At 43.4% G+C, this 14,379-nt stretch overlaps 1 protein-coding gene across 2 annotated transcripts in view; it reads right to left on the reverse strand.

Moving 5' to 3' along the window:
• LOC138497151 (uncharacterized) overlaps window positions 1–14,379 on the reverse strand; it is a 572,420-nt gene that overhangs the window by 350,409 nt on the left and 207,632 nt on the right. For both annotated transcript variants that reach the window (XR_011278526.1, XM_069620428.1), the window contains exon 3: window positions 2,842–2,919. Coding sequence is in view for 1 of the 2 variants with exons in the window: in XM_069620428.1 (XP_069476529.1) it covers window positions 2,842–2,919 (78 nt within the window). In the remaining variant the exon portion in view is untranslated. The remainder of the gene's footprint in view (window positions 1–2,841; window positions 2,920–14,379) is intronic.

Here is a 14,379-nt window from a genome sequence, read left to right on the forward strand (position 1 = left end):
AATCCGAGTGTTACATATGAAGGGAAAGTTATGTTCTGGCAAGAATGGTTCCTTGCTGGGGTTCAGTGGATTGGGGACCTTTTCAATGGTATGACTTGGTTGACTGCCAGAGAAGTCAAGTTGAAGTTTGATATCCCTGCCTTTTGTATGGCAGACTATCGGAAGATCCGGAGAGCAGTAGGTGACGTGAATATGGAGAAGGGAGTCAATTTGGATTTGCTTGGCTGGATACCTGGGGTGAGTGGTTGTGGCTTAGTCAGCTATGTTTATAAACAAATTGTGTCCAACTACAAGATAAATGATGCTGTGAGACTGGGTTGGAACCAAAGGATTGGTGAGGACATTGCGGAAGAGCATTGGTCTCGAATCTGTGAGAATGTGAAACTGTGTTCTTTGAGTCTGGTTGAAAGATCGCGGCAGATTAAGATTCTACATAGAACTTATTGGACACCGGAGCGTTTGATGGAAAGAGGAATGAGTGATAACTCTGACTGTTGGGCATGTGTTCAGGAGAGGGGCACCTTTGAACATATGTTGTGGGAATGTCCAAGAGTGAGGGGTATGTGGTTTGAATTTGATCAGATTTGTGAGAGAGTTCTCGAAGAGAGAATCCACTTGGATTTCAAGACTATTGTGCTGGGCAGCACTGATGTGCTGGAAGACTTGAGTACCTCCCAGAGAAAGTGGATCTTTCGGGGAGCAATGGTGGGAAAGAAATTGATATTGAGAAACTGGAAAACATCTACTCCTGTTACAATTGAAATGTGGATTGCTGAGATGCATATTTTGGCTGATATCGAAAGGGTTTTGTACCTGAGGGAGAAAAAGAGTGCATTGTTCAATAAGATATGGGGTAAATTTCTTTTATTGTATTAGGCCTGATTTTAGATCTGATTTGACTCTGGGGGTTTGTATATAGTTAAGTGTGTAGGTTAGAGTATATGTGTTTTTGTTGTAATCATTTAATATGTTTTTGCTCATCTTATTGTAATTTTGAAAATTAAAATAAAAATTTAAAAAAAAAAAAAAAAAAAAAACAATCAACAAGCGCTCCTTTGGTTGACACTTATTCGCTCTCATTTCGGGTTTAGCGGTAACAGAATTATTGCCATTTACATTACTGCGCCAAATTTCTCGGTTGGATGGAAATAGGAAGAAATACATCCAGCGCATGGCTAGAGTAGCCCTGACCTCATCCCACCTCACCCCTAATTACTGCTCCTGTTGCTTAATTGTAATGTATTCTACCCGGTTGTTTATCATGCTACGAACCTGGATTCCTAGTAACCCATGTTTTGCTTCTCAAAGCCGGGTCTGTGCTCAATAAATACCCACAATGAAATAAATAATGAAAAACGGCACTAACAGTAAAACGAGTTTGGCAGAATTACAAACTCGTAACTGGTAATGAAGCCCTGTACAGTCTTGTCTTTTCCAACTGCCGGCTTTACCTGCAATCTTCCTATCATGATGCTGAGAAAGGGAAGGAGACGGAGATGACACAACGTTGCCAGATGCGTTTTACTCCTCCAGTGCCAGCCAAGACACCAACCAAAGTAATGTACAGCCAACAGGTAGGCATTAGTCTGGTATTGTACAAAAGGACCGAATACCAAAAGTTTGACTCCCAAAAGTCTGACCCCCAATTTACTGCATATATATATATATATGTGGGGGGGTAAAGTGTATAAAACATGTATAGGGGTAAGGTGGGGGTGTTTTGGGGGGTGTCCCCCCACATACATATTTGCAGAAAATAAAAAATAAATATCGAACCTTTGGGTTCGGTAAAATCACACGGATCCATTAGTCTTCCCATCATGAGAACCAGCGTGTTGCTACTGAGCAGTTCCTCTGTGCGGGGGCTGGGATCAAGTGGGGTGGAGAGTCACACTACAAACAACGCCTCACCAGAGCACACGAACAGATTATGGCAGCATTCACAAGTCGCCTTCCAAGGAGTTTACTTTGCAAATGAACTTCTAAGGGAATTTGGTTACAGAGCTTTCTGTGCCCTATACTGAAAGAACATTTATGATTACTATTAAAAGAAATGGCAAAGCAGCACTTTTGAAAACACCTCACAAAATTATTTGGAAATGATTAAAGGACCATATTAAGGTGCTGCGAGGCCTAACCCATTTTTTATATCCAACATGTTATAATCTATAAACCTTCTCATTGCATGGTTACAGGGTTGATCTGCTATTTTGGCATTCATTCTGGATTGTTGAAACACTAGTTGTAATTTCAGTGGATTTGTATTGAATTACTATTGTATCAGTGAATTTTAGGGGTACATGGTAGCTCTGCCTAGTCAGTTTGGAAGACCCACTCACAACAGGCATTGGCAAACTCAAAAGGCCTGGATTTGTAGATCTAGAGCATAAGATTGGATTTATAAAGGCCTCCCTCTTCCACGGGGCTAAAAACATGAATTCTCTATGCTTTCGATGTCAGATCTATTAGCTTTGCCAAAGCCTATTTGGATGCCCATCTTGTATACGTTGTAGATTTTCTCGTGGCGTCCCTCAGAAAGGTTTTGTAGGTAGAATCATGGCAAGAAAACCTGAATAATCCCTGTTCATAATTGTCTGCTGATGTGAATGACAGCAATAATGCCTCAAACTGCTAGAGACGTAAAAAAAATAGCTAGAGCACCAGCAATATTTTGGGGATTTGGTTTTTGTGTACAAAAGGAAGTCATTTTCTTAATCACAGCCGACTATCAGACAAGGACATTATTTCCTTAGTTTAATATGCAAGTATGATGACAAATTAAAAAGAAATGTCAGGCAAGACTGGCAAATTTCATTTTCTCTGCTGAAAAGTTATGTTTACCTTGCTTGTTATCACTGGCACGTGCTCAATTTCCCACTGAACTTCGGCTCCCAGCTCAGTCAGGCATTCCAGAACTTTCTGTGAAGAGCAAATACATTTTTAGAAATGGTTTTCAATCATATTTGGAATGCTGCCATGCTTTGTTGATGTTTAAAGCAGGACAAATATTTTGTCACAGAACAAAAGATTGAATCACAAATTCTTCATGAGCAAAAAATAATAAAGGGAATGTTTGTGTGGGGTACGTTAGTGGCAAGTGTTCAGGACATCTATGTGAACCATTCTAGACCTGTGACGCCTAATTCCGGGAGGCCTTAACTCTTCCTACCGGTATGAACAGTTATTCAGACGAGAACTAGGTGAAAGAGTATGACACAGAATTACCTCTTCATGTGGAGAGCCCTTGGACACCAGAGGATGGTCTGAGGTCACTGCCTTGCTGTTCTCACATACTAATCCTGCAGCTATCCAACTCCACATATATGGTTCAATGTTACGAACATTTTAATGTTAGGGTGAGTGTTGTGGAAAATGAAATGAACACCGAAACCAGCGCGTAGAGAGTGATTCAAGCTTACAACCCTTTTATCAACCATATTTGTCCGATATAAATATCTGTGGTCATTTTTATGTTTCTAAAATGCACTTTTATGCAGAGCCGGCTGCAACCCGCTCTTATTTGTACCCTTCACTTTTCTATCAGGTGTATACAATAGTAGTGTACCAGAATGGCCATCTTGGTATAATATCAGAAACTTATGTATATGGTAATAGTAGCTTTTGATAATGTTATCTGTTGATTAGTGTAACATTGTTGTTATGCCTAAAATATATACTGAAAGTGACCATTAGACATGAACATTGTAAACCTTAAAAAACACAGCCACCTCACAATGTTAGTGCAATTAAAGAATTTCAATTTTTAATTGATGCTTTTGAAAAAAACAAAGGGTCATCTCCCTGATTTTGCGCTCACAATCCTGTTGGATGTAAAAGTGAATGAGGTAGTCCGGCTCTTTGGGTCTCTCAAGACGATAATACAATTATGCATCAAAACTGGCCTGTGGCAGGCAATCTGCAAACATATCAGTGCGGTCAAAACAGTAACCAACAACCGGAAGAGCCAGATCCATGATGTATTTGCTTAACATTGCCAGTTCACAAAAAGGTGCTCATTGCCAGGGCTAGAGTCTCATCTTGGCAGGATGAGTATGTCAGGATCATGATCAACCTTAATGTGGAATTGGAAACCTGTAATACACAAAGTAGTCACAGAATGCCTGTAACTGTGATGTCCAAATGTAGGCTCAGCTAGCACACAAAGGGGAGTCCCCCAGATGAACCATTAACCAAATAGTTAATAATGATTTTTAGAATGCAAACTAAGTGACATTGGCTAATCGAGGATGTCTGTGATTCATTAGACAGACAGGGCTAGCAAGATAGTTTTTTTGCCTGTGCTTCCTCAAAAATTGATTATTACACCATGTCACTTAAGTTTTATTTGATTAATTCATAAAATGTTGATGTATGTATGCATGCATTTTCTATACTGGTTCATGTATTTATGTTTTGATTTATCTACATAATTACAAATAGACCTAATTGGTCTTTTTTAAAGCTTGTAATCGTAGGACCTATGGCCTACGTAATAAACTATAACATTTTTAGTATAACAAAAATACTATTCTCTGTGTGTACTGTTCTTTGAGGTAATTTAATAACCCATAGAATAGGGCCCAGTCGTAGTAAAAACTGGGTCTTCGAACTATTTGGTTAATGGTTCATCTGGGGGACTCCCCTTTGTGTGCTAGTTCCGCTACTCATTTGTCCCCATGATGCCTTTTGAGTATTTATCCCTTATGTGGTAATAAAATGTAGGCTCAGAGCAGGAAAGAATCACCACACAGTCGCCTGATTATCCACGTACCAATCCCATGTGAGAAATAATCAGTTGTTCCGGGTGCCAGTTATTAGTTCAAATGCAACTCCAATGGAAAGGAAGGAAGTAGGTGGCTGAAGTAATGAAGAAGCAATCAGTGAAGAGGCGGGAGTGAAAGAAGCAGAGGAGCAAAGGGAGTGAAAGGTGATGGAGGAGGTGGAGGAGCAGGATGAGTAGAAGCTGCTTGAGAAGGTACAATAGCAGAATTAATGTAAGCTGCAGGAGGAGATAGAGGCACAGGAGAAGTGGAAAGCCGTAGAATTGTTAGATGCAGGAGGAACAGGTAGAGCAGAAGAGGTTGGAAACCCAGAAGGGGTGGGACAGGAGGGGACAGGAGGGGAGAAGAGAAGTGGCTGGAAGAAGTTAAGACCCCAGAGTAGGGGAGAGAGCAGAAGAGGCAGGGAGTAATGGAGGCCAAGAAACAAAAGAGAGACATGAGAAGAGGTTGGAGGGGGAAAGAAAGGGCAGAAGAGGTGGCATGAAGTAAATATTAAAGATGACAAAAGAGCAGAAGTGGTTGAACGTAGTTAAGACCTCCGAGGAAGGGAGAAAATAGACGAGGTTGGCAGAGGTAAGGAAGTGGCTTAGACGAGAGAACAACAGTTTTAAACACAGAAAAAATAGGAAGCAAGCAAAAAGGACAATGGATAATCCTTGGAGAAGAATGGACAGCGCCAGGCTCAAGACAAGACAACATCAGCAAAATCACTGTTGAGAGACATGAGAGAAGGGACATGTATGTGGCCAACTGTTAAGGAAGTTAGATAGCAGCACACTCCAAGGGCTAGTGGCAGGATAACAGTGAAAGGTCTAAAGCCAAGCACAAAAAATCAAGGCCGCCAGACCAGTGCACATGAGTTATCGTGTTCCTGCAGAGAAGAGCTGGAATAGAGATATGACTGTGCAAAAGAAGGACCTCAAGCCCAATTCCTATGCTGGCCTAAGAAGACAACCATGACAAATACTATGTTCGGGTCAAGATAGAGACAATAGCCACTTGGGCCTTGTTGGACTCTGGAAGCCAGCAGTCTGTCATAAGATCGGACCTGGTATATCCCGAAGAGCTGCTTGTACACATATAAGCCGCCATTACAACTGCCCCAAAGATATGGAAGATTATCCAAAGGCCTGGGTCCATCTTGTAGTCCAGGAGGAAATGCAACACGTACAGTGTAATGCAAGGAATCCCACTGCCAGTGCTCCTCGGGAACAATCAACTGAGATTCAAAAATTGGTTTCAGGAAGCCCAATGGAAGGACTCCCACAATATCAAAACCTCTGAAGCAATACCAGAATTGTATGGAAATCAGGGGGTGCCTACTGGGGGTATCTGTGAGTGATCTTAATATTACTTGGGGGAGGTGATTTTTCAAATCCTATGTTCACAATAAGTGACCTGATGAGCTTCAAGGAAGATTGGACCCAGTAGAAGGAGACAACCACAGCTGGAAGACTGTCTATCCGAGACACCTAGAGACATCTGGGGAGGCTTAAAGGAAAGGTAAATGTATGAGATGAAATCTCCTGCTTGTCCCTTGGGGTGTCTCTCAGAGCCAGGCCCCAAAACACACTATGTGAGGTCGGGACCAGGGGTGTTATGGGCAGGATCCCCTCCTCTTTGTGCAGCATGGGAAGGGCAGAGAGGTAATCATCACATTTAATCATCACATTGTTGGAAAGGCCACTTTAAGAATGGCTCCCATATATCTGTGGAAATTCTGTGGACCCCAATTTCCGAAGGCCTGCAGTGTTGTGGCCGTTACGTTGTGGTTACCGAGTCTCATGAACAAGCCCCAACTTTTGAAATGCTTACCGCATATGCAGAAAAGGGTAATGACCTTGTGGAGCATAGTGAACCCTGTACAGATGATATGCCTTTCTTTCCAGTAGGTGCCTGGTCCTATGCATGAGCGCAACCCACAATTCCAACATGACCTAACTTGTCCACTGCACCCAGCAGAGCCAGGAAAAAATACCACGCAATCCTGAGTCAGCTGCAAGATTTTCCAGGCACCCATCCCCCATGACAAACAATTTGGTGTTTCAGATGCCACACAATAGTTTGAACATGACGCAGATTGAGCAGATTAAAAGGGAGGGAGCGTATAAATAATGGATGTAGTAGTTTGGATTAACACAGAAACAAACAGTAAAGAGGCTGAGGTGCAGAAGGAGTGTAAGGTGCAGGAGGAGGTGGAGAAGCAGAGAGAGTGAATGTGCAGGACGAGTGGAAAGTGAAGGAAGAAGTAGAGGAGCAGAAGGAGCTAAAAGGTACGGGAGGTAGATAAGCAGGCAGAATGGAAGGTTCAAGAGGAGGAAAGGGTGCAGGAAGAGTGGAATGTTCAGGAGAAGGTGGTAGAGCAAAAAGTGAGGAAGTGTCACATGCCAGCTCCATACTCATGTGCCAAATGCCCCGCTCATCATTCCACAAACACGCATACAACAGACACTCACACTAGCATGCATCCACCCATGCACACTTACCTGTAGCCCCTCTATTACTGGTGGTGCTTGGGCACTGGATGGGCTGGGTCACATGCGGGTTTGGGATGCCGGAATCCCATGTTATGTTATGTTATGTTATGAAATTTGTAATGCGCACCTGATACCCGAAGGGGCGCCGCTATGTCCTTGCACCATGTAAATACAGGGGAAGCTTTTTATGGTGTGGGGAGTCGGGTCGACAGCCCCAGGTGTTTCCCTTCCTCTTGGTGCCGGACTCGCTCTATGCGCTGCCCGTACATCAGTATCCTATCCTGCCCAGTATGATGGAGGACCAAACAAGATCAGGTACGCAATGCGGGTGAGACAGGAAAGTGCAGGGGGGGAAGAGATCAGAAGAAGTTGGAGGTGGAGAAACCACGGAAAGGGGTTGATAGAAGTGGCTGGACGAAGATAAGACCCCAGAAGATGGAAAAGAGCAGAAGAGAATGGAGGTGGTGAAAGGCACTGAGAAAGAGAGATAGCAGGAGAGGTTGGAGGTGAAAAAGAGAGAGCATGGGAGGTAGGAGGTGGCTACGATGAAAGCGAACAAGAGTAGAATTGGCTACCTGAGGAGGGGGCAGGAAAGGTCAGAAGAGGTCAAAGAAAGTGGGAGACCAGAAAAAGGAACAGTTGGAGGCTGAGAGAGGAAGTAGGAAGCAAAGAAGGAGGGCAATGGATATTTCCTCAGTGAATTAAGGACAGCATTAGACAGAAGAGGAGACAACATCAGCCAAACCATTATCTGAGGTGACTGAAAGGATCAACAAGCATGCGATGGATCCTCGAGTCATGGGCAGCGAGCTCTATGACTAATGCAGAAGCCAGTGAGAGGCCCACAGGCATGGGTGAGCGTCCAAGTAGGGAGGTCCAAAGTAAGTAGGAGGTGGGTAATGGGCTCAGGACCCTGAGAGAAGGAGGTAAGCCAGAACCCCAGAAGGCACCTAAATACTCCACCTGAACTACTTCACCTATGAAAGACATTGGGTACCTTGCTCCATCAGTGTCTGCAAATAAATAGGTGTACCTAGGAAGGCTACACCATCAATGCCTCAAACAGCAAAACATCCCTATTCAACCAGAGTCGCAAGAGAAAGGTATACTCACTGATGACTGCCTCAATATATAGACCAACTGAACTACCAAAGACTGTGAGTGGTTTGGGGAAAGACTTGGAGAAAAACTATTGTTAGCAAAGGACCACCTTCATGTATACAGAGAAACTGCTTAAGGGGCTTTGTCCTACTCAAAAGTGGAGGTATAATCCAAACCTGACACAGGAAGGAAGGCCTGGAAAATACATTTTTTATCAATCAACAACCACAACTAGCGAGTTAAGAATTAGTTGGTGGGAGGATTATGGACATTTTGTGTTCTGCCTGTCAGAAGGATTCCTTCATTTTGATCCCCTTCCCCTGTTTTCTGTAAATGCCCAAATAATGTGTCAAACTGAAACCTCATTAATATGTCTGGTGGGGTTTCCCCTATGTCTTCATCCTGGGGTGCAGTGAACCTGTTGATGCAGCTGTTGAAGTAGAGCATGCTAGCATTGAACCAGAAAAGGAATGCCATGTTAGTGAAGATCTGTGATTCTACAAATGAGGCTACAGCAGTGAGGAAGGAGGTGACTGGTGCCAACACCAAGGCATAGTGTGTACATACCTAAGCAGAGGCTGCACATGCCCATGGTTAGTGTGATGTCATTACAACACTAGATGAGCAGTCTCCCATTCATAATTAGACATATGAGGATACCTCAGGCCGCACAGTACCCAGGACATTCTCAGTGTCATGATGCTGCCTCCAAACGATTCCCTCAGCAAACAAATGGTCAGTGTGAAATCAAATCATTATCTCTATACACATGGCTGTACACAACCAGCCTCGTGTAGTGAAAAGGAAGCTATCAATCACCTGAATTCAGTGAAGTTAGGGTGGGTCTTAATGTAATGCTGGATAATGTTGTATGGCATAGGTACTTCAATGACAAGTAGTCTTTAACTTTGTGTGGAAAACTTGGCATGAATATGCTGAGTTTTTATATCATGGCTGATCTGAGAGGACTATTCAGAATAAGTTAAGAAACTGCTGCATATATAAATCTGGGCTATGTTAGTGGATTGGTTTCTCTCAATCACTGGGAAGCAGTACAGCCTGATAAAGATGGGAATGAATCTGATAGTGGTGAAAGTGAGCGGTTTAATAATAATCAATGAACTAAAAAGAGGTATACCTGGGTCAGAGTAATGAAGGAGAGAACCCACCTGAATAATCTCACTTTAAAACCTTGTACTTAGGGGGGCGCTAGAAAGCCCAGCACACAATGGCAGCTTTAGCTTTCAGCGCCATGGTAGCAGGGTCCGAGCACCCTAATATCCTGCAAAATCCTGCACTTTGTGTTAGAATTGTGGAACGCCTCTGGGCACAAAACTCTCTAGCACTCTAGCACACTCTAGCACATTTAGCATGTACTTGGATGTTAGGTATTGGCCAGGGGCTAGGGGAGATCCACAGCCTTGTCCCCACAGGATAATTGACACCAATCACTGGGACCCAATGAAGCCTTCGATCGACCAGAGCCAGCAGTGAGCTTACGGAACAGATGGGTCAATTACCTTTATCCTGCTTTGGCAGTCCCTGGGCCATGTTGGAGAACAGTAGTACCAGCACAATGAACCGTGGCAGGTGATGGGCAGTGGCAATGTGGATCAGAAACCTACAGAGCATACTTCATATCTGTTCCACCTTGTGCAGCGGTGGTGATTAAAGCACAAGGGCTCAGCTTTCCAAGGCCCCTGATACATTTAGCTGGGTGGTGACTATAGTCCCAAAACTGCATAACAATGTTGAGTGTCTCCACAATGTACAAATAATTATTGCATTTCCATGCGTTGTCTGTACTGAAAGTGATACACACCCAATACTCAGCCACAACTGGATTCACACTATGGGAAAATCTGCCAGACACCAGCAAAAGCTTATCTTTGACAATGGAATGTGACAAGGCAAGGGGGATACAACTGTTGTCCGGAGCTTGTTATCAATGCAGGAAGATCAACTAGTTTCACCCCAAAATGTCCAGATATTCAGGAGACGTTTAAGGAGTTGAAAGCAGGCACTGAGAACATAAGTATCAAATTGGATGACTTTGCCTGTAAAGTGAACTACATTCAGACAATGACGGATATGCTTGGCAACATGATGGATAGGATGGATCAGGTGGAGGAACATGTTTCCAACTTAGACAACTTCCCTCTCATGTCCAGATTAACCATGGATTCATTGTCTGTGAGTGCTAAAGTTCTGAAGGTGAAACAACAGGATTTGGAAGGTCGCTCCCGTAGGAATAATGTCTGTATAATTGGGAACCTGTGTCTACATCCACTGGAAATATGTTGCTGTTTTTCTCATTACATGGGTGTTTGATCGGCCAGGCTCTCCTCACTTTTTACTGTTGTGAGTGAACACAGATCTTTTGCTGAGAAGCCAATACCTGACACATTTCTGTGACCGATTATTGCTAGATTGTTAAATTCCAGAGACATGATTATTCAACTGGCCAGAAAATGTGGTGAGGTGCCTTACAAATGGACCATCAAATCCTCCTATCCAGATTTTACAAGTGCCATTCAGACAGCTAGCAAATTGTTAATTGTAGTAAAAATTATTTGCGGAAAGTAAATTAAATACTCCATATTGTTTCCTTAAACATTAAGTGTAATTAATAAAGGTAAAGTACATTTTTTGACTTCCCCGGAATCCACACATGATTTTCTGGACACTCTGCTACAGCGGTTGCCAAGTTTTCCAACCATTTGGTAGAGCCTGGCGTCACAATAAAGATGCTGAATAGATCAACAGGAATTAGTTGATCAATATGGTCCCTTAGACTAAGGCAGAGTGGTATTGTTATGAGGGAACCAAAGCTCACCTATTACATAATGGAATATACAACTGTGATGTGGAGTGCTGGAGGCTACGAGCTCCCTCAGTGAATCCCACACAAGATAGTTGTTTGCGTTATTGTTTAGTCGAGCATTATTGGTGTTTAGATGTTACCTTTTTCCTTTTTGGGTTTGGTTTCCTTTACCATGGATTGACATGGTGGGTTGTTCTGTGCGGGTGGGTTGGTGAACACAGTTACTTAAATTGCACTCCTTATCCAGTTGTGCTCATATCCATCACATTAAGGCCTTGCAAAATGTTCGATGTCGATTAGCTAAAAGGGGCAAGAAGCTTAATTTAAATTATGCATCTGACTGGGAAGAAGAATTGCTTTACTAAGATCAGGACTTTAATGTGAAATGTTTGGCCCTTAAAACCTCCTTTTAAAACCTGTAAGGTAATCATTTATATGGAAAGGAATTGAACTAACATACAATGCTGAAAAAGAATCACTTGTCTCAGACCAATCTTGGCTCCTTCGCTAAGAGGTGGAGTTGTCCATGTTATTTTTCCTTATTTTTATCTAATGCCCATGGTCTCTCTACCTTCATCCACAAATCACTTTATTTCAAATCATAAAACTTATCAGTACTCTTCTAGGAGGCCTTATGGCCCTTCAGGCAATTGGGAAGCATGATGTAACCTTAATCATTTTATGTTCCCCTAATACAGGCACTTCCATCTTCTATCAGTGGGTTGCTGGGAGGCTGTTGAAGTACATTCACACTACCATTACATGGGGGGCAATTCTAACCACCACTTTAAGTATCAACCTTGATAGGTCAGGCAGTTCAACTGTGGACATCACTAGATCGGCCAGAAGGTTCTTCAGAATGATTGAATTATATGGGTTAATGGACATGTGAAGAGTTCATAAAAAAGTGGCCAGTGTGCGTACTTCTTTTCACCACTCCATTTGTCTACTTCTAAGATGAACTTCTATCTTTTGTTTGTGTGCTAGTTGATAGAGTGTTCAATTTTTCCTCATAACCCATCCAATCACTCTCAGGTGCTCCTGGAGCTTGCTCTTGCCCTCACAGCATGTATCAGGGGATAGGATTTAAAAAAAGAGTTTCACAGACCTAGCTTTTCATAATACACTGAAAAGGAAGACTGCATTTTTCGGTAAAAGTATACAATAAGTTACCTCTAAGGTGCCCATATGGGAGAGTTTCAAAGCATACTTGAAAGGAATAGGTATTGTGAATGAGGCAAGAGCATTACAATCCCTGTGGCCAATACCGTAATTGTTAGAGGGTGAGCTTAACGGATCGGAAGCTACCTATAGTATTTAAGGCGATAGGAGTATATTGCTAAATATTCAAAATAATTTCATAGGGTTTCATTAAACCGCCTCACATGAAGGGCAAGTTCTTGGTTGCTGGACTTTGACATGGCATTAAGGGGAGATAGAAAGACTTGGCAGTACTCTTGCCTGGCTACACAGGGGGGACAGATTAATTGGGAACATTTGAGAGATTCTTATAGCTGATGGGTCAGTGAATGCCAAAGATGTGGCTTTGAACATATTTTTCAGGGACTTTTATGAGTCATTGTAAACTCCCAAATGGTATGTGACATGCAAGCAGATTAATGATTCCTAAGTGAGGATACCAGGGGCTGGACTGATGATAGTGCTAGGGAAATGTTGAACCTTCGACTGAGATCAACCAGGTTGATTAACGCTAATGAGGGCCTGGCTGGTGCTAAAGCCCCTGGACCAAATGGATTTTTGATCAAGTTTTATAAGGCATTTCCGGATATATTTTATTTATTTTATTTAATTTTTTACATTTATGAAGCGCACCATAACCCTGAGGTATCAAGGCGCTATAACTTAAGAACATGGTTACAGTACAGTTACATTAAGTGCTTCCAGTTACAGTATTTGAGGACAATAGGTGGGCAGATACATGGTGCCAGCCACATGTTACATGGCGGCAACTGCACAGAAATGCAAAGCCAAAGGCTGTGTGCAAGTACATGGTGCCAGCCACACGTTGCATGGCGGCAACTACACACAAATGCAAAGTCAAAATCAGTGTGCAAGTACATGGTGCCAGCCACATGTTGCAGCCGGCAACTACACACACATGCAAAGTCAAAACCAGTAGGCAAGTGCATGGTGCCAGCCACAAACTACATGGGGCAACTACACACTAATGCATGGTCGAAATCAACAGAGGGTAGCATGGTGCCAGCCCCATTTTGCAGGGCAGCAGATACATACTGGTGCAAAGTTAAGATCAAAAGACAAAAGCATGGTGCCAGACTCCAGTTAAAGGGCGGCAGCTACACACATATGTGGTGTCAAATCGAGGGGGGCACTCAAACAACACACAGGCAGCCAAGGGGTGGAGGGTAGGCACTCACCACACACACAGACGACCAAGAGGGGGGGGGGTAGGCACTCACCACACACACAGGTGACCAAGGGGGGGGAACACAGAGACAGTAAAGGGGTGGCGTCGGAGCCGCATACCGTGGTGGACAGGGCCTTAGGGGTAGGCCTTGTGGGGAGGGCCGGCCAAGCCTGCCGGCCTTCCAATTGGCCCAGATGTAGCAGACAAAAACCAATCATGTACCCCCAGCAGCACCATGCCCAGCACTCCAGTGCAGGTAATACGAGCGGCCATCTTGGAATGGCTGCTCCAAAGCTAAACGGAGCCTGCAGTCGTAAGGAGGCAAAGAAACAGAGCGATTCTAGGCTCCCAATGTTAGTAACTTGCAGATGGAGCACATGCCTATGTAGGCAGAGTTAATTACATAAATTGTTTGTTGCGGTGCATCATCGCGCGCATCTCGTTGTGGCCCAATTGTTAATGGCTTACCTTACAGGGTGTCTGTTTTCGCAGTGCAGGTAGAGAAGAGGGGGTTAGATTGAAGAAAAAGCTGCGGCCGCTCCGGCAGCCCCATCAGGAATTGTACCACATTTACTGGCTGTGTATGAGGAATCTATTAAGAGGAATAATTTACGTGAGATGACTAGGAAAGCCCTTATCACCCTATGATTGAAACATGACAAGGAACCGGGAGACTGTTCATCTGATAGATCTCTAGCCTTAACTTATATGGACCGCAAAATACTTGCTAGGCAAAGCAAACATGCTTCCCCCTCTTAAGCAGTATTTGTTCTGTCCAGATCAATCAGGATTAATTCCTGGTCGCTC

The sequence above is a fragment of the Ambystoma mexicanum genome, chromosome 5q (genome assembly GCF_040938575.1).
Source record: "Ambystoma mexicanum isolate Mex_15411 chromosome 5q, UKY_AmexF1_1, whole genome shotgun sequence".
Lineage (NCBI taxonomy): Eukaryota > Metazoa > Chordata > Amphibia > Caudata > Ambystomatidae > Ambystoma > Ambystoma mexicanum.